General features: G+C 37.9%; 3 protein-coding genes across 3 annotated transcripts; 2 read left to right on the forward strand and 1 right to left on the reverse strand.

The window, feature by feature from the left end:
* Nucleotides 1–2,068: 2,068 nt before the first annotated feature.
* On the forward strand, nt 2,069–2,712 carry Rpa3 (replication protein A3). Its single transcript, XM_028174305.2, has one exon. The coding sequence runs from the start codon at nt 2,188–2,190 to the stop codon at nt 2,590–2,592; it is 405 nt and encodes a 134-aa protein (XP_028030106.1). The 5' UTR covers nt 2,069–2,187; the 3' UTR covers nt 2,593–2,712.
* Nucleotides 2,713–3,051: 339 nt separating this feature from the next.
* On the reverse strand, nt 3,052–19,917 carry LOC114242927 (dynein regulatory complex subunit 2). Its single transcript, XM_028174258.2, has 10 exons — nt 19,823–19,917; nt 19,382–19,541; nt 18,720–18,833; nt 18,071–18,209; nt 16,741–16,964; nt 10,529–10,726; nt 7,078–7,272; nt 5,935–6,087; nt 4,298–4,530; nt 3,052–3,440 (listed from the first exon to the last, which is right to left on the reverse strand). The coding sequence occupies exons 2-10, from the start codon at nt 19,514–19,516 to the stop codon at nt 3,299–3,301; spliced, it is 1,533 nt and encodes a 510-aa protein (XP_028030059.2). The 5' UTR covers nt 19,517–19,541; nt 19,823–19,917; the 3' UTR covers nt 3,052–3,298.
* On the forward strand, nt 13,209–15,973 carry Obp59a (Odorant-binding protein 59a). Its single transcript, XM_028174260.2, has 5 exons — nt 13,209–13,500; nt 13,713–14,132; nt 14,514–14,744; nt 15,055–15,181; nt 15,752–15,973. The coding sequence occupies exons 1-5, from the start codon at nt 13,435–13,437 to the stop codon at nt 15,853–15,855; spliced, it is 948 nt and encodes a 315-aa protein (XP_028030061.2). The 5' UTR covers nt 13,209–13,434; the 3' UTR covers nt 15,856–15,973.
* Nucleotides 19,918–20,372: the final 455 nt, after the last annotated feature.

The raw sequence follows: 20,372 nt of genomic DNA on the forward strand, positions 1-20,372 counted from the left end.
AAAAGTGAACTTCAATTATCTAGAGAAGTAAATTTTTTATGAATTTAAACCAATTGATAATACCAGGAATTGAAAATAGTAGGAAACATAAGGAAATCACTGATCTCGAACGTCATAGAGCGAAATCGGTAGAGTTGCCAGCTAAAATCGGCATATTTGTACCTAAAATTGGTATTTGACAAAAAAATACAATATTCAATCAAACTCGTGTATTTATTGAACACAAAAATTACAGACTAATTTATAAAAATCATACTTAAGTATAATTATTTTTTATACCAATATTCTCTGGCCATAGCCGCAGTCTACTTCGAATTAATTTCAAAATCATAACAAATAGCTGTATTAAAGTCGTTTTGCATGTAATAGACCAGTGATTGATTCAGTAGACAGTCTATTTCGCTGTTTTGTTCTCAAAAGATTAATATGTAAAAATATGCGTTCAGCGTTAGCGGATGAATGGGGAAGTGAAAAAATATTAAAGATGAAATTAGACAACAAACCGGCTATCTTGCAGCCAGCCTGGAAATTCTTTTTCCCATTCTTTTCTTTAATACTGTTACATATTTTTGCTGGCTCCTCGACAGATGACATTTCAACCTATTAATCTTATTTTGTTGGCACTCTAGGAAAGTTACTCTCTTCAAAGATAAGAAAATAAATGAAAAAATTAAACCGGATTCCTGTTTACATAGATTAAGACAGGTAAATTCCCGATCCCTTTATAGTTTATAACATCGAGCTGTAGGGCACAGGGGTACTCCCCAAAATATATGGAACATTCTGCACTAGGTCCATCCATACTTAATATTGAGGGATTCCCCGTAACATTAGACATAAATGAAAAGGTCTACCAACATAAAATTGTAAAATCGGTAGGATTTCCATGTATACTCTGAAATCGTAGAAAAATCGTTATATTTCGGTATTTCGGTAGAACAGAGACCATCTTGGTATGATGGCGAGAACTAAACTTGAGATGTAAATGATGGATAAGATTTTCCGGAAAACCTCAGGTTTTAATCAATGGGAATTAATGTTAAAAATCTATTCACAATTTTTGTGTGTACCGAGTTAAAAAGGTGAAACTGATTTATTTTATGATTGATTTTTTACTGAAACAAAAAAAAAGTGCGATCCCCGTGAGCGAATACGCATGTGCTTATTTCATGAACGGGCGTAGAGTATGTATTACTTGCGAAGAAACAATTTACGAAGACTGGGAGTCTCGAATATAAGAGACGGTAAGTTCGACTACTACTGCATACGCGATCCTGCGGACTAATGGGTGAACAGACGCCGTCGCCTAAAACACATCACTTCGGATCCTCCCGATTTACTATCGGTCATATTGAGTACTCCAAGCACCGGTCACCGTCGGCACAAGCGAATTAACCCACAGACACAGCCCACTGAGTTTCTCGCCGGATCTTCTCAGTGGGTTACGTTTCCGATCCGGTGGTAGATTCTGATAAGCACTGCTCTTGCTAGGGCTAGTGTTAGCGAAGCCGCCAGACTAAACCCCGTGAGCTCGCCCACACATTCGCCGAATCTGGTATAACACCTCGAGGTTATCAGCATAAAACTTCGCTTTTTTTTTCTTTAAGTAAGTATATTAGTATGTATTGTATGTAAGTATGTATATTGGTATATATTTCTTAATACATGTAAACAGTATATATTTTATTTATTGTATGTATATATTTTCTATAATAATGCATTATCTATAGTACACCGCAACATACCTGCTATATTTTTATATTTACCAGAAATTCTGTAAATTGAACGGTTGTCTGGAAGAGATCGCTTTTAGCGATAAGACCGCCTATTGTACAAATGTTACGTGATTGTTTTTTGAATGTAAATTGTGTTTTGGTGTGCAATAAAGTGTATTCTCTCTCTCTCTCTTTCAGATTCGATTCACTAGTTTCGAGGAGATAGTCGATCTTTTTATAAATACAAATCTGTTTTGTATATCATCACGAAGCCTTCCTTTGAGTTAATGTGAATTTAAATTTTCATGTTTATTATTTTAACAAAAAATGTTTGGCTGTATGATTGCAAACTGTTTTTGTCAGTAGACAAGTGAAAAACTATATAAAAAACTTTGAAAAAACTTCAAAAAATATTTTCGTAATATTGTGTGAAATTTATTACAATTTACAACAGTTAAGTGCTAATTAAAAAATGGGTGATCACGACGAATTTGAAGACAATCAATTTCCCAATAACGACGAATTCATTCCATACGTTACGGCCGGTAATCTTGCTTCAAAAAATGGCGCTAAAGTAACACTTTGGGGAAAAGTTACTAGAGTTTCAGCTAGTGAAGGATTTTATGTGAAAACCGTAGACGATCAAGAAGTATTGATACGTTTGAGGAAACCTTTAGATGAGCCACTAGAAGGATGGTATGAAATAATCGGCGTGTCACAAGGTAAAACTGTACTGTGCGAAGATTATGTTTCTCTGCCGGACAACATTACAGCAAACATTGATATTGATGGGCACAAAGCTTTGGCCAAGTTATTAGCGGCCTTAGATGATCCTTGGAATCTTGGAGAGAATAGCCATAGTGAATTAGAGTACTGAGATTTTCATTTTAAACTGTGATGTATAACTATTAAAAATGAACCCTACATATATTTGTAAATTTTCATTTGTACTGTGTCTGATAACAATTTGAAAATTAAATTAAGTTTTCAGTTAAAATATCTTTATTCTACTTTGATAAGTACAAAAGTTCCAAATTTGTGGTTAAAACAATTCGCAACTATATTAATACAGACCGAAAAATTCTAATTTGAATAAGCTTTTTAAGTTATATGACTTAAGTGCATTACAAGATAGCTTAATGACATAGATATGAATTTTCCGAGGAGTCTATAGCAGTAAGTTTTAGTGAAGCCCACAAGATTGTTAATGTCTATAAGCATTAGTCACCTTACCTTACCCAGGTTTAATGAATTTATTCCACCAAAGATAATACCACCATTTATTAAATAGGGTTTTTTACTGAATGAGTTGTAAAAAAAGAAAACTAATAAAATAAAGGTAGACATTTATTTTATTGAAATTAATTCATATAAAATGTTTCATTCCAGTTTTTTATTTAGTTCTACTTAGTTCAGAAGAAACAAGAAGAACGGACATAGAAACTGAAGGAAACACTTCACAAACTTTTGACTTAAATAGTAACAAACAATCCTCATATTACTTTTTATCTTTTATTTTACTTAACTGCAAACAATTAAAAGTGATGGAGCAATAGTTACATGTTGCTTCCAAAACATTTAAACTAAGATGGCTGCATCCAACATTGAATTCTTGGGTATGCTTGGATGCTGGCTTCCTTATTTTTCTTCATATAAGTTTTCATTCTTTTTTCATGCATCACAGCATTACACAGAGCACCTTCTATACAGGTTACTGGACGGTTACTGTTGATCGAATTTGGATTTGAAACAAGGTTGAAGACTCATTGGTTTACATTACATCAAAATGCATGTGCACTTTGAGGAGAAAGTGGTAGGCATTCGCAGAGTATAGTACCATTAATTAATAATTGTGATAAATGGAGCACAAGCTATTACTTCAAATGGACGTAACCCACATATTTTTTAAGTTATAGTATTTTGGTATTTAGGATCACACAGATCAAAGTTGATTAGAATTATTTCTAGCGTATCGACGCTTGAAAGGCAAACATGACTAAGCAACAATTTGTGAACTTTACAGTAGACTAATTTAAATTTGAAATACCTGAAAACAAAATTTATTTTAATGAATCTAGCTGTAGTAGAATCTAGCTAGTAGCTGTAGGATTGAAATGATTTTAATAGACCTAGAAATATATTGTTTTTGCGCATCGAATATGGTTATTGCCTATCATTTATGTACAAAGCAGTTATTGTCGCTTAGTCACTTTTGCCTTTCAAGCGTCGATATGAAAAAACAACAGCACAACTTATGGCATTGTAAAAATTGTGTACACAACCCTACAAACTGAAATGCTTAATGGCTGATATAGGATGTTGGAATCTACCTGTGGGTGTTACAATACGTCAAACTATTTCCAAATACGATAGCAGTATACTGGTATCATACTTAAAGAAGGCTGCTGTGCAGTCTCGGGTGAATACTTTAATCACTTGTTATGACATCAATGGGAATATATGGAATGAGGCAATTCTAGACCGGTGTCACAGTTAAAGGAGATGAATAAATATAATTGAAGTAATTTAAAATTGGACGAAAATTGTAATATATTTTCAACCACATCTAGATGTGTACTTACAGTGTCTTTCCATTCGCATCCAGCTTCTGAACACAAGAGGCTATCTTGACACTGTGTGGTCTATCTTTTTCTCTAAGTGCCAATTCAGTGAGATACTTCTTAATGTAATGTTTAAGTTGGATGTTCTCTTTCGATAACTTTCCTTTCTCAGTTTTCAAGCACATTGTCTGTACCTTTGCTCTGTTTAATTTCAGCAAAAACTTATCCATTTTATCGTATTCTTTGCATTCGTCCTATAAATTTTCAGTATACAGTAGTTAAATGTTAATATCGACTAGTAATTGTGTGAATGTGTGTAAATGTAGTCGTCGTGGCCTAAAAGATAAGACGTCCGGTGCATTCGTATGTAGCGATGCACCGGTGTTCGAATCCCGCAGGCGGGTACCAATTTTTCTAATGAAATACGTACTCAACAAATGTTCACGATTGACTTCCACGGTGAAGGAATAACATCGTGTAATAAAAACCAAACCCGCAAAATTGTAATTTGCGTAATCACTGGTGGTAGGACCTCTTGTGAGTCCTCTTGTGACGGGTAAGTGCCCGCACCAACTTGAAACCCCTTCAGGTTATACAATCCCGATTCTGCAGGATAGCCGTCGGAGCACCATGGTTCCAGAGGAACGTGGACCTCCACGATGACCTGGAGCTCGACCCCGTCAGTAAGTATCTACAGTCGGCATCGCTGCGCCACTTTGAGAAGGCGGCACGACATGAGAACCCTCTTGTCGTGGCCGCCGGAAACTACATACCCGATCCTGTAGACCGTTTGGTAAACCGTCGACGTCGCCCAAAGCACGTCATCACGGATCCTCCTGATCCATTAACGGTGCTTTTAGGCAATACAAGCACCGGTCACCGTCCTCGCCGAACCCGTCGCTTGCGACGAAGGGCTCGACGAGCGAATTAACCCACAGACACAGCCCACTGAGTTTCTCGCCGGATCTTCTCAGTGGGTCGCGCTTCCGATCCGGTGGTAGATTCTGCGAAGCACTGCTCTTGCTAGGGCGGTGTTAGCAATTCTCCGGTTTGAGCCCCGCGAGCTCACCTACACAAGCTAGGGTGCGCTGAAGTAGCCTCTCAAGGCTATCAGCATAGGTAGGAAATAAAAAAAACGGGTAAGTACCACCACCCAGCCTATTTCCGCCGTGAAGCAGTAATGCGTTTCGGTTCGAAGGGTGGGGTAGCCGTTGTAACTATACTGAAACCTTAGAACTTATATCTCGAGGTGGGTGGCGCATTTACGTTGTAGATGTCTATGGGCTCCAGTAACCACTTAACACCAGGTAGGCTGTGAGCTCGTCCATCCATCTAAGCAATAAAAAAAAGATCTTTTCAGAGTAAATTTAAAAGAAACGAATTTTATTCGTACCTATTTTAGTCCTTATATAAGTCCTTTAAGTCCTTATTATATAAATTCAAAAAAAGAAAACACCGTAATAGTGACGAATGAAGTAATTTGTTTTTACATCGGGCGATTTAAAATGAAAAATGTATGTTGAATGGTGTATTCTACGTGAATAAGTTTTAAAAATACCAGTAAATATCTAAATTTTCAAAACAGGATACCTTTAAAGAGGTGATGCCAAAAAAATGTCTTTAATGGAAACCCCCCTTTGAGCCTTACTGATACTTACAATCATTGCTCTATTCAAATGTTCATAGTCAAGCGAATCCACATCATTCTCGGAGTCATAAAAAACAATATTATCACCGACGTTTTCGTATTTACGACAAATATCAGCCAACTGAATTACCTTATTTATTTTTTGTTTCACTTCTTCCAGCCGCTGAAAGTTTGCATTCGATCGAATATATGGTATAAGAACTATAGTAATAAAATAGTACCTACCTCAACTCATATAAGAATAATTAATTATTATTCTCATGAGGTATTACTTGCACTAATGAGTTGAAATAGAGTGTAGGGGAGTCGTTTAGTGCGGTAGGGCCCGCCATAGCTTATACACTTAATATATTTGAGGGGCCCGCGGCCTGCTCCCAACATCTGCAGATCGTCCAGTTCCACATACCCCGCCACACCCTAGGCGTGTGGACCTCGTAGGAGGATCGGCCCACGGCCCGAAAAAAAAAAGGTAGTGGTATACTTTACTTCACTTTTTTAAATGCCGTTTTTGTCATTTACATCTATAATTTGTAAATCGCGGCAACTTTCAAGAGTGAAACGAAATGTTACTGGAACTGTCACCCGCATCATGCTACAGCGCACTTAATCTATTAGACCGTTTTATGGGATACATACCTACACACTACCTCCGTTCGAATCATTCAGAATATCTCCATCCCAGAAAAAACCAACGCACCAAGCGACGATCCACGTCAGAACTAAAGTTTTTAACTATCCAAGAATATTTTAAGCATTTCTATCTTGTGTAGTGTTTCCATCTATACTAATTTAAAAATCTACAGTGGTTTTTCCGGATGTTCCGTTATAACTACTGGACCATGCATCCGATTGATTTAAAACTTGGTATCCATATAGATAATACACGTACTTAATGGATACACTAATATTTATATGAGTGTTGGACTCGCTAATAATAATGACAATAAATAATAATGTTAATTTTAAATGCCCAGCAAAGCGGGCGAGTACTGCTAATTAATATATAATTATTAACAATTAAAAAATTATTTAAAAACAAATAGTCGAAAAATAAAATAAGGTTGCATCTGTTACTTTTTCTGTTTTACCATGATATTTAATAGCAAAGGTTTATGGCAACAATTTTCTAACCGTTTCCGTAACCAAAATGTACCTTGATGGCATCCTGGCTAGAGTTAACCATCACGGTTAACTTCTGGTCATCCTTAGTTAGTTCCGATTTGTTATCTCTCTTCATTTGCCAATACTTTTTTGCTAATTCTTCTTTCTTGTTCCACATTCGAATTAATTTGTTTTTCATCATGCCTGTTGTTTTTAACCATGCACTTTGCAACATGACGAGGTTCTCCTAAAATGTATGAGTATAAACAAATAAAAAACGGCGTAGGCTAAATGGCAGTTATCAGCTTTGTCTTTGCCTATTTTATTATAGACAACCCATTTTGGTTGTCTTTTTTTTATTGCTCTTGTAGGCAGACGAGCATACGGCCCACCTGATGGTGAGTGGTTACCGTCGCCCATGGACTTCAGCAATGCCAGGGGCATAGCCGCTACCTACAAACGCTGTCTTCACATAACTCAATAGGTTTTAGCAAGTAACTAATTAATAAGCCCTCTATCAAAAGCAAAGAAGCGGTGGAAACGTGCGCCAATTTGACCTTACATTGGTATTACATTGCATGCAGTGCAAGGAACATATAAACATATTTTATAGACTAGATTTTGCCCGCGACTCCGTCCGCGTGGAATAGTTACTTTGGCATAACGCTAAATTTTACCCTCCACTTCATTTACGTAGAAAGTGAAAATATTATGAAGTGAATTATATAATGTTCAGGAGCTATTTAAATCCCTATTTTTAAACATTCTTTATTGGTGCTTCACTTGTATTGGTCTGTATGTTATATAGCCTATAGCCTTCCTCAATAAATAGGCTATCTAATACTGAAATAATTTTTGAAATCGTACCAGTAGTTACTGATATTAGCGCGCTCAAACAAACAAACAAATTCTTCAGCTTTGTAATATTAGTGTGGCGGGTAGCCATCATACAATGCAAGATAATTGACAGATGCCTGAATTTCGCTTACGACATTTTCAAGATAAAGCGCATATATACAAGTTCCGAACAACAACATTCGGACCGTCGGTCTACCGAGCAATATCACCCGCTCGGTGGAAGATCTTCCCTTCGTCATTAAGTATACCAAACTGGTGACCTGCGACGAGATGTGAACACGCAACCTTCTGATTCAACATCAGCGCATCAAGAACTTCGGCTACCACAATCCCCGCATTCTCGCAGATAAAATCAAGTCATCGACAGTCGTCCCACAGCAAGCCAGCATCGCAGCCTCAACAGGACCATCGCAGCCGACTCACCGCGCTTCCTGGCCCTACGGCACGCACCTACACTGCCTCATCACGCAGCATTCAAGCTCAGTCTCGACTCACCGCAGACTTCGAGCAGCACTGGCGACAATCACGCAGCATTCAAGCTCAGTTTCGACTCACCGCAAACTTCGAGCAGCACTGGCACTTGCAAGCTAATCTCAGCACGGACAACGATAACTAAAATGACACGACCTCCGGTCTCGGAGGGGAGTGATGTGGCGGGTAGCCATCATACAATGCAAGATAATTGACAGATGCCTGAATCTCGCTTACGACATTTTCAAGATAAAGCGCATATATACAAGTTCCGAACAACAACATTCGGACCGTCGGTCTACCGAGCAATATCACCCGCTCGGTGGAAGATCTTTCCTTTCGTCGTTAAGACTACCAAATTAGTATAGATTTATGCAGTCCATATGAAAAAAAATGTCAGATATTAGAAGAAAAAAAAAATTGTTTAAAAAAACAAAAAAATACGCTTTATTTAAAATTCAACTAAAAAATAGAAAATAAATTTTAATAAATTTAAATTGAAAATAGTGTAAAAAAATTTTTTTATTGTAAAAAAAGCGTGGCGTGCTTTTTAAGATACAGGGTGGCCCATAAGTCCTTTGATATGAAAAAAAAATTATTAAAATAAAACTAATTACATTATGAATTAAATTTTTATTTACATAAAAAGCTTAAAAAACGGGAATTATTTTTTTAAAATAACATCTCCTAAATGTAATCCGTTGCGATCACGGCACTCTTGCAAACGACGTCTAAAATTGTCGATGACTGCGCGGCACGTCACTGCTGAAATGCTTGACATTTCTCTGCGGATGTTTTCTTTTAGGGCCTCAATTGACCGCGGGTTTGTGTCGTATACTTTAGCCTTAAGGTAGCCCCACAAAAAAAAATCCATCGGGGTCAGATCTGGACTACGTGGAGGCCAGGAAATGTCTCCTCTCTTAGAGATAACTTTGCCAGGAAAAAGTTGACGGATAACGGGCATAGCAGTGTTAGAGGTGTGAGAAGTGGCCCCATCCTGTTGAAACCACGTCCTGGCATTAAAGCCTGAAAAGTTTTGCAATTCTGGTATGAAAAACTCTTCGATCATAGCCACATATCGCTCCGACGTAACAGTAACTGCGCGCCCTCTGCCATCCTCAAAGAAGTAAGGCCCTAGGATACCATGGGCTGACATAGCGGCCCAAACAGTCACTTTCGGACTATGTAAGGGCTTCCGATGCTTAAGTTTTGGATTGATGGGGCTCCAATAGCGGCAATTTTGTTTACTAACATGCCCGTTAAGATGGAAATGAGCCTCGTCAGAGAACATTATGTTATTGAAGGAAGTAAACCGATTCAACATTTCATTCGCATAATTTTGTCTTTGAATACCGTCAGTTTCCTTTAATTCTTGAACCAACTGAATTTTGTAAGGGTGCATATGTAAATCTTTCTTCAAAATCCGTTGTAACGATGTCCTGGATACGTTTAATGCTCTGGCGCGCTTACGAGTTGACTGTGTCGGATTTTCGCGAATAGACTGTGTCACTGTTTCTATGTTTTGTTCCGTACGTGACGTCCTTGGGCGACCCAACCGCGGTTTATCTAACGTCGAACCGGTCTCCTCGAACTTAGCAACCCAGTTCTTAATCGTTTGAAGAGTTGGAGTGTCGTCAAAGTTGTGTAAACCTTTGTGTTCTCGAAATTTACGCCGCGCAACGGTTGCAGAATTGTCGTTTTTATAAAACTCGCGCACACAAAACGCACGGTCCGCTCCGGTAAAACGCTCCATCGCGACTAAATTCCCAGAAACCGAAGTTACTCCCCCCGCTTCCCCTGCACCGCTCACGCGCGCCCTGTTCGTTTTATTCAAATTTTACTTTTCAAAGGACTTATGGGCCACCCTGTATTATTGAAATAATAATTCTTCTACTCATATCTGTCAGAAAAATATTTATAATTAATAACACCAAGCATCCACCATTTTTTGTTTTTTTAAACTATTTTTTATTTTTCATTTTTTAGTTGAATTTCAATTTTTTCAATTTTTATTATTATTGAATTGTCACCGGTCCTCGACAAATCTACAAAGTTTGAATGAAATCTGGCCGTTTAAAGTGGGTCAAAATCGCGTCTAAAGGAGTCAGTTACAAACATACAAACATACATACAAGTGAAGCTAATATAAAGCGTGTAAAAAGAGATTTTAATACGGTTTCGCGGCGTATGCGAAGATCGTTTCGTGCTATGTCCCTTTGGTAAAATTCATCTTTTTCCCTCAAAGCCTGATAATGGGCCATTATCGGATTGTGTTGTTCCAAATATGAAGTGTAAACTTCCCGAAGCTTAGACCAGTATGTTTCAATTTCCAGCTTTTTAGGTTTGCAAAGAGTACGCATCTCATCCTCATGCTGAAAAGAAAATTAATTATGAAATGTGAATGTATACTTTTTTATGTTTGGGTGATTACTGGTGTCCCGGAGGCCTTTCCAGATTCACCAGGACAGGTGGGCGAGCAAAGGCTCAGCCAGGAGGGGTGGGATTTGCTTACAGCTGCCGGAGCGCCTCCAAAGGAGACCTAACAACTCAAAAGCAGCTGCTTCGCGAATGAATCTACTACCGGATCGGAATTGCGACCCGCTGTGAAGATCCGACGAGAAACTCAGCGGGCTGATGTATAGGTTAGGTTGCACGTCGACCTCTTTGTTGAAGTTCGACGAGTACCTACAGTAACCGGAGTACCTGAGCCTGCTCCTAATGTTAGAGCTAATGGCGTTTAATGCAACGGTTATTGGATCTGATGGATCCGTAAGGGCATGTTTAGGGTGTCGACGGTGACTGGCTCCTGCGTGATCAGGATTCAGGGACGAATGTATACTCAGTAGGCAGCGTCTTGGCTGTGCCCTTGCCATTGCTAACGTACATTAGCTACGGTGACTGCTTACCATCAGGTGGGGCTTAAATTCATCTGTCTATAAGGGCAGTAAAAAAATAATCGTAAACCCGTTAAATTCAATCTCATTTATTTTATCTTGGATCTAATTTAAAATGCGTATTAAAAGGGAAAATAAGTTGCTGTTGATTTTAAGAAAACAACCAAAATTTTGGAAAGAATCTGTGAAACAAACTCAGCCGATTTGAATATTACCTTTGTCCTTAGTAGGTACCTACTTAATATAGTAATATTTAAACAGTAGTTCATATCCAAATCAGAAAAGATTAAGCTAACATTTATACATTATTTATGTGTTCATAAACAATCCGAAAATTGAAAAAAGCAAAATAATAATTTATATTTATTTTCTGAAAACCTACAAAGTTCGGCGGGAATGCCAAAATAAAACCAAATTAAATTATTAATTTGGTCAAATATTAATTTAGGAAATCATTTTTGCCATTTAGGTACGTATCCTATAAATTTATTTTTAGGTTGTAACAATACGTATACACAGGAAATGCCCATCAAATCTCTGTAACAAGTTTATCAGAGGTGAAAAATTGCAATATGCTGTGACAGCCCTTCCTGTAATTAAGTATAGAATGTTACAATTGTACAGGGTTGTAAGAAATTTTATTCTTCCAAAAAATAAATTGATAGATAACTCTGAAACTTTTACCTAATTTACAATTAGGTGCTTTAAAATATAACCACAATTTAATTGTAACATTTAAAAAATCGATCTCATACTGAATTTAATATTTACAAAACTCAATTATATTTTGTAGATTTATTATCATCCTTTTGTAGAGTTAATGTAAAATTTAATGTTTTAATTATTGTACATATTACATAATGATTAATTAAATAATGATAAAAGATTTCATGGTTTCCTAGACTCGATTAATACTGGTTAGGGAACTTAACGTTGGAACGCCTCTGATCTGTTATAAAACAACAGTCATCAATTTTATGTATTTCGCATTGGTTAAATTTGACAACCGCATTTCAATTAGACCAACGGCAGCCATTAGCGTGACAGGCATAACGTGTACTATGTGATATGCCTTGCTTCGTTACAGTTTTACGATTCAGTAAAATTTGAGTAAACAGCTCCGTGAACAGTTCATTAAATTACCGAGAAACTAATGCACTTGATGAGCAATTTTAAGTTTTAAGAAATAAAGTAATATTAGGAAATAGACGTAATTTTTATTCACTCATACACATTCCTAAGTTCGTAACGTTCGTAACGTTCATAAAATGATCGAAATTCGATCATTATCACTGGTTCCTTAAGATTTACTAAGAACTTATATCGAAAATTACATCACATTCCTTTTTTTGTTTTGTCATTAACAATTGGAAAAAAGCGGGCTGCTATTTTGTAAATTGCTACAAACAAACAATAAACAACAACTACGAGAAGACAATACTTTATTTATAAATGGACTTGAAAAGTATTATGCTTTTTTTTAACCTACATATGCTGATTACCCTGAGAGGCTATTTCAGCTTCTCCTTGACGTGTAGGTGAGCCCTCGGGGCTTAAACCGGGAGTGTTGCTAACACTGGCCCTAGCAAGAGCAGTGCTTCGCAGAATCTACCATCGGATCGGAAATGCGACCCACTGAGAAGATCCGGCGAGAAAGTCAGTGGTCTGTGTCTTAACCCATAATTCACTCGTCGAGCCCTCCGTCGCAAGCGACGGGCTCGACAAGGACGGTGACCGGGGAAAAATAATACGCTGCTTCTGAACAGTAAAATGCAAAATAAGAGTGTTAGGTTATCTGATTGCATGCCGGTTGAATGAAAGCCAATGTTCTTCTAATCGTTTTTTTTTATATTCTTGTTTGAGTTGTAAAATTGTTCAAGTCCATCAGGGTTTATCCATCAGGGTTAATCCATACGGGTTTATCTAGAAAATTACTTCCAACAAGTTGCAACATTTTCAATAAAGAGTGATCACAGAATAAAAAAATAATGTAAAGTGTGAAAATTTAAATAAGTCGCACCCTTTTGTCGTGGTAGAGCGACAATACAACACGCATGCTCGTATTGTTTGGGTGACATGTCAAATTTTTAGCCCTTTGTGAAGCCATTATTCAAGCATGGCGACTATTATATATTCTGGAACTACGTCATAACAGCTCTCATTGAGGAGGCTTCAGCAAAAACATCATGTGTTTCGCTAGATACTATTATTATTACTTTGTGTTCCTCTGCCTACTGGCTCTGGAGTGTTACGTGAGTAGTTTCTTTAGATTTTTTCATTGCCAATGGCAGTCTTGTTCAAGGTTGATTATAAAGGATTTGTTCGTATCAGCAAAGCTATAGATACAGCCAAGCAGCTGCCCCCACCGCTTAAGACTCCTGAAATACAGTTTAAAGATGAACTAGCCACAACGCAGAAGAATCACTAACTAGTATTAGCGAATAATATAATGATAAATTCGCAGACACTGAATTGCCGCACAGATGGTGGTCCGAAAGAATCCGAACTTAAGAAAATTTATACAAAGTGTTTGAAGATTCAAGAGGATAAGACATCTAACAGCTCTCGAAGCAATAGCCAAGCTTGGAATAAGTCACAGAGAAACAATCATAACCAAAGACGTGACAAAGAAAGAGATCGGTCTGGTAACGACGATAGAAGGAGAAACAGAAATGAAGATATTAATAATAATGATGGTAGAATGGGTTACAATGAAAACAGAATGAGCAGTAATGATAGAATGAGAGGCAATGATGGAATGAGCGGTAATGAACGAATGAGTGGTAAAATGGGTGATCGGTACGATATGATGGGCGAACGTCCTGAGAGAGGCAGTGGAGATCATTTCAATGCTCGTAATGATTTTATGGGAGACAAATTTGGGGTAAGTTAACATTGTCCTTTAACTAGACGAATTACGAAAATCTTGGTACGTAAATACGGTGGCTGTTAAATTAAAAAGAATGAAAAAATTGTCAAATTTCTAATGTGGTACACATTTTCCTAACTTTCATTATTTGTGGCTTTACGTAGCGTTTCTGAGCCCCCCAAAAGCTCGCCTATCAGTCCGGCGAAACCAGAATAGCCCCTCAAGGCGTGGCTCAGGTAGTTAGGTACTGTGAATTGCGAATAATACTCGTAAATTAGTTGAACTGGTCCATTAAATACCTTTATTATACCTAAAATATTTATATCTATTTTTATTTTATATATATTTCATAAAGATAAGAAAGAAAACACATATAAGTTAATTTCATGTTTGTAGGAAATGTCAGCGTACGGTTCCTATCAATCTTCTACGACAACCCCGAGGAGGTACAAACGTGAAAGACGCATTGAGAACTCAGGACATCGGAGCCAATTTAATCCCATCAGTCAGAAATCTGACGATGACGATTCTTTCAATGACGAAAAGGATTCTAATGAAAATAAAACGAACGATGAAATGGGCAGCAAGGAATGCGCAATGCACTGTTTCTTAGAGAACTTGAAAATGGTAAACAAATGTATATCTCATACGAACAACCCAGCTACAGTTTTTTCTTTATCTTGGGCGACATAACTATCTTTTTAATAATCTGATCGGCTTTCTTGTGATACAATTTAAAGAAGTTTTCACTAAGTAATGAGGTGATTCAGTGTGATAGACTGATAATTCATTTGAGATAAGTTATGAACCGATTTACCGCTCAGGACTGTTTTCGAGTATCCATTGAAGACGGCCTAATCACAAATACCATTATATAGTTTTTACTAAGCATTAAGAAACAAAGACATGATAGTTTGGATAAAATGTGTATTTTCAGAATGGAGAAGACGGAATGCCGGATAGATATTTGGTGAATCATGCATTAACTAAAGAGGTAAAAAATGAGGATTTAAGAGATTTTTTGCAAGAATCCGTCGAAGAATGTTTTCAAATTTTGGATAACGGTAAGGAAGCTATATTTTAAACAGTAATCATGTTATCTTAATTCGATAACGAACCAAAATAAAATTTGGTTGGCAGATCTATTTTGGATGTTTTGGATTTGATAAATGAACTCTTAAGGATAATTTGGCACTTTAGTTAGTAATTAATTCTCTAGCACAAAGTTTCGTGTCCCATCCGTTTGTAGTGTTAATAGCCATATAAGCTACCAACGATTAGGTAGAAAAAAAATACAAAACGGGAACACGCCATTTGTGTCTATCAGTCCAAAAGTAGATTACACAAAATATTCAAACAGTAATTCTCCTATGGTCCCAGCGAAAGCTTACAATTTTTTTTGGCCTAAATTCCGGTTGCTGGAGTTAGGAAAGCTTTTCAGCTTCACAGCGAAGCATGGGCGAGCACATGGCTTTTGCTAGTGTTAGAACTAGAGGCTCCCAACAGCACCGCGAGCTAGGTGAATCTATCAGGACAGGGATCAACTTTACAAGGCCGTCATTAAATTAGTTACCTTTTGTGTACACTACGAGCATTGATAAAAAGTAAATTTATTAGATTTGATGATGTTTCAGAAAACACCGACGACAAATGTGAATTCTCAAGGAATCTGCTGATGTGCTTGTCTGAGAAGGGAAGAGCAAATTGTGACGATTGGAAAGACGATTTGCAACTTTGATGGAATAGTTTTTACAAGAATGGTTTCTTTAAAATCTTATTATATTTTTTGATGAAAAAAATGATGAAAAAAAGCTTTTTGTGAATTTCGTAAAAATTAAAATGATACATGATGCGTGGCTTTTCTTCGTGTTTCCTAATAGTATTATTATAAAGTAATGGGGTTACTAAAGAGTCTTTTTAGGTTTTTTTTCCTACCTAAGCTTACCTTACAGGGTTACGCCAGCGACACCGAGCGAGTAGGTGAGCTCACAGGGCTCTAACCTGACGACGTTGCTAGATCTAGCCCTAGCTATAGCAGTGCTTCGCAGAATCTACCACCGGATCGAAAACGCGACCCACTGAGAAGATCCGGCGAAAAACTCAGTGTACATGTATAGGTAGTTTATGACAAACAAATTCACGAAGTATATTGAAAAATAAAATAGGTAGGTATTAATATTAAGAAACAGTCGCTTGCGCATGGTACAAGTCATCTCAGATCCTCCCGATCCACTAATGGTGCTTTTAGGTACCCCAAGCACCGGTCATCGTTCTCGTCGAACCCGTCGCTTGCGACGAAGGACTCGGCGAGTAAATTAACCCACAGATATAGCCCACTGAGTTTCTCGCCGGATCTTCTCAGTGGGTCCAATCCGGTGGTAGATTCTGCGAAGCACGCCTCTTGCTAGGTTTCGTGTTAGCATCATTGTCAGGTTTGAACCCCGTGAGCTCACCTACTAGCCCGGCGACGTTGAAATGGTCTCTCTAGACTAGACCATCAGCTTAGGTAGGGAAAAAAAAATTGCGCATGGCGACGACGCCTCGGCACGGCATGCGTTGCCATGACGGCAATCCATTTTACGTGCTGCTATAAGTGTTTTATTTAAAATAAAAGTATACCTACCTCTAATCTTGCATCATTCTTCGCCGTAGCCCTCTCAATTTCTTTCTGTTTTTTAAAGGCAGTAAAATTGCTCTCTTGGATATAATTTATGAGAAGCAGCTTGAACTCTGCCCTGTCTTGGTTGTCGGTGATGTCAAATTCGTCTCTTTCCCAATTTTCAAGTAGATCGTTCTTCTGATGCTCATATTCCGATTGCAATTTGTCTAGTCGTTGAGTTCCTATGCCTTGAAATAATAGTTCAATAATTAAGAAAGCAAATACATAAATATCTACACAGTTTGTGAATAGATATAAAGCATTAGAGCATTTTTCCATATGTATGGTCAGAATGGTAAATAAAACTGAAGACTGGTCTCAAAACAAACATAAGGTTAAGTGTTCGTTGGCACCTAATGCTTGCCTTGTCTGTTTTTTTATTTTAAAATTTTTATTGCCTATTTAGGCAGACGAGCACACGGCCAAGCTGATGGTAAGTGGTTACCGTCACTTATGTACGTCGGCAATGCTAGGGGCACAGCCAAATCACTGCCTACCATTGAGTACTCTCCGCTAGCATCGTTTGAAGAAGAACAGCATCGCCCGATACATTCCGTAGGTCTCGTAAAAGCCGACTCAGGGATATATAGGAACTGCGGCACTAGGTTTTTTTTGCCTACCTATCCACCAATACCTTCGATAGGCTATTGGAAAAGAATTCGCCGTGTCTGATGGCGAGCTCACGGGATCGAACCTGGAGGGATTCTCTAACATTTGTCCTAACGAGAGCAATGCTTCGCTGAATATACCACCAGATCGGAATCGCGACCCACTAAAGAGATCCGGCGAGAAACTCAGCATGTGTACCCGAGACGATTACTGATGGTAGGACCTTTTGTGAATTCGCGCACGTAGGTACCACCACTCTGCCTATTTCTGCCGTGAAGCAGTAATGCGTTTCGGTTTGAAGGGCGGGGCAGCCGTTGTAACTATACCGAGACCTTAGAACTTATATCTCAAGGTGGGTGGCGCATTTACGTTGTAGATTCCATAGGCTCCAGTAACTACTTAACACCAGGTGGGCTGTGAGCTCGTCCACCCATTTAAGCAATAAAAAAAAAGACGATTGGTATTATGAGATTAGACACATGCAGAGGTGCAGTCTAGTATGAAGATGAGTTCTTTCCAACAGCAAACAACCAGAGTAGTGGTTTTACAAATGCGCCCTGCCAGTATACACCGCCGCTCACTTTGAGACATGAGGTCTAAGTCTCATAGATAGATGGTATAGGAGAAGGTAGGTCTTCAGAGCAGATTGCGTAACTGCTTCGCCTCAGAAGCAAGCTATACTTACTAAGAAAATAGCTAACGTTCTCGGTGTGCGCTTGGAAAGCACGACGGTGTTGTTCGTCGGAGTCATCAAGACTCTTCACCAGAGCCTTTAAAAGGCGATCCTTTCTCTCGACCATGAAGTTGAAACTCATCATCATACCCTGAAATGAGATATTTAGAATTATGGATTTCTTTATTGCTTTTTTTATGGGATTTTATGACCTGGTAACTAAGACCTTTAAGTCATGTCTTATTTTAATTTATATTATTTTTTTTATGAAAAATGATAATATGGAGTTAAACGAAATGGAATTAAGATGATTAATTTGAGACATTAATCAACTGGGATGAAATTAAATGAAATGAGATGATATGGGATGAAATATAATCTCAGTAAAATGCTGGTCATTTACTGAAATTTTTTCAGTGGACTTTTTGGAGGAACCCGAGAAGTTACGTCCAGCGGCTTTGTTTCATTTTCCCACATTTGTGCACTTTCACAGATATTAAACAGTTAATAAACCACTGTTATTACACATTTAAACCGGAAGAAACACTAAATAGACAAAATAAAACAAATCACACAACTTCACTCTTCGTGTTCCCGCCAAAAAGTCCTTCTTTATTGCTTAGTTGGAAGGACGATAGATTAGGTATATATTTTCAGTTACCTGTATATCTAAGGCCATCTGTTTACATTTGATTCTACGCAATATGTAACGCCATTCTTGATTTATCTTCGCGGTATTCATCCGTGCGTAAGTCTCTTCTTTGTCTAATTTGTTCTGAAACAACAAAAATGGTGGTAGGACCTCTTGTGAGTCCGCACGGGTAAGTACCACCACCCCGCCTATTTCTGCTGTGAAGCAGTAATGCGTTTCGGTTTGAAGGGTGGCCGTTGTAACTATACCGAGACCTCAGAACTTGTGTCTCAAGGTGGGTGGCGCATTTACTTTGTAGATGTCTATGGGCTCCAGTAACCACTTAACGCCAGGTGGGCTGTGAGCTCATACAGCAATATGAGCAAAAAAAAAAAAAAATTGAAATTTTTTTTTCTAAATGAATAAATAATGTATAACTCGATTATTGTACATATTTGTAGAAAAGCAAGAGCTCCTTATCACATCTTCAAGGTTTATTACCGACTCGATTTCATCAGAAATATGTTCATAGATAAAGATTTGTAGTTTCATGAGAGCCCACAGCTTAAAGTAATCACTTAGGTAGTATGTATAAAAGTAATTTGGCGGTAGGCGCTCATTTCACCTTAGCGTTTGCAACTTTAGTTTTTCTTGGCTTATTTAGGCACTTAGGAAATAAACTGCAGTCTAACCTTAATGAATCTGGTGACGAGCTCTCTCTTCCTCCGACGAGTTTCTTCCTCCAAATCCGCTCGGTGCTGGAGGTACCTCGCGCGTTCCTCGTCCGACATTCTCGCCAATTTATTTACTTTGCTTTTTTTGGGCATTTTGATAGATTCGTTTTGCTCTTGCCTATTGGTATAGTTGAGTAGAAAATTTGTTCAATAATTGCATGTGGCGTATTTAAGAATGGTTAAAATAAAATAAACAGTACAATGAAACGACAGATAAGTTTTACAACATTCTTAATTTGTAGTTTTGAAGCGATGTTTGGAAAGCAAACATTTTTTTTCAAAGTTTGCAGAAAAATTGTTACTGCTTCGAAAACATTTAGTTAATGCTTGCTGTTATACGGTTTTCTTTATTATTAAAGTTACAAAAGCACTATAATATAGCGGTAATAAACTTAATACCTTAGAAGCAATTTATATTAACAACAACACCGTTCAAGTTTTTTTATTATATATTTGGTTTGGGTCCACAGAGAGAACTATCGATCAAATGGTTTAGTATCGAGGCAACAGTATGTGTGGGGAAGTCTGACTGATGTCATGACGCAATATTTAACGCCACTGACTGCTTGGCCAAGGGTCGTGGGATCGATTTCCATTTCGGGGAAACATTCGTGTGACGAACAGGTTTTCTTTTTGTGTCTGATATCTACTTACATATTTTATTTAAATGTATTATAGTATGTAAATAGTTTCGCATAGTACATTGTCAGGTATGACTGGGGCAGCGCCGTGTCCTCGTCTAGCAAATACGACCGGACCTGTCGCTGCCGACCGTAGTGGCTACGATGCTCGGCAGTGATGAGTCCTCGAAGGCGATGCTCGACTTGTGCCAACTCACAATCTCGCAAAAGGTTTTTTTTTCATTGCTTAGATGGGTGGACGAGCTCACAGTCCATCTGGTGTTAAGTGGTTACTGGAGCTCATAGACATCTACAACGTAAATGCGCCA

The sequence above is a fragment of the Bombyx mandarina genome, chromosome 08 (genome assembly GCF_030267445.1).
Source record: "Bombyx mandarina strain Sakado chromosome 08, ASM3026744v2".
NCBI lineage: Eukaryota > Metazoa > Arthropoda > Insecta > Lepidoptera > Bombycidae > Bombyx > Bombyx mandarina.

Coding starts and splice junctions, on each gene's coding strand:
- Obp59a (XM_028174260.2), top strand. CDS start 13,435: ATGTGTTTCGCTAGATACTATTATTATTACTTTGTGTTCCTCTGCCTA. Junction 13,501..13,712: donor TACTGGCTCTGGAGTGTTAC/GTGAGTAGTTTC, acceptor ATAAATTCGCAG/ACACTGAATTGCCGCACAGA. Junction 14,745..15,054: donor TCTTAGAGAACTTGAAAATG/GTAAACAAATGT, acceptor GTGTATTTTCAG/AATGGAGAAGACGGAATGCC.
- Rpa3 (XM_028174305.2), top strand. CDS start 2,188: ATGGGTGATCACGACGAATTTGAAGACAATCAATTTCCCAATAACGAC.
- LOC114242927 (XM_028174258.2), bottom strand. CDS start 19,516: ATGCCCAAAAAAAGCAAAGTAAATAAATTGGCGAGAATGTCGGACGAG. Junction 16,965..18,070: donor GAACGTTAGCTATTTTCTTA/GTAAGTATAGCT, acceptor TATTATTTCAAG/GCATAGGAACTCAACGACTA. Junction 6,088..7,077: donor CTAGCCAGGATGCCATCAAG/GTACATTTTGGT, acceptor GCAAACTTTCAG/CGGCTGGAAGAAGTGAAACA.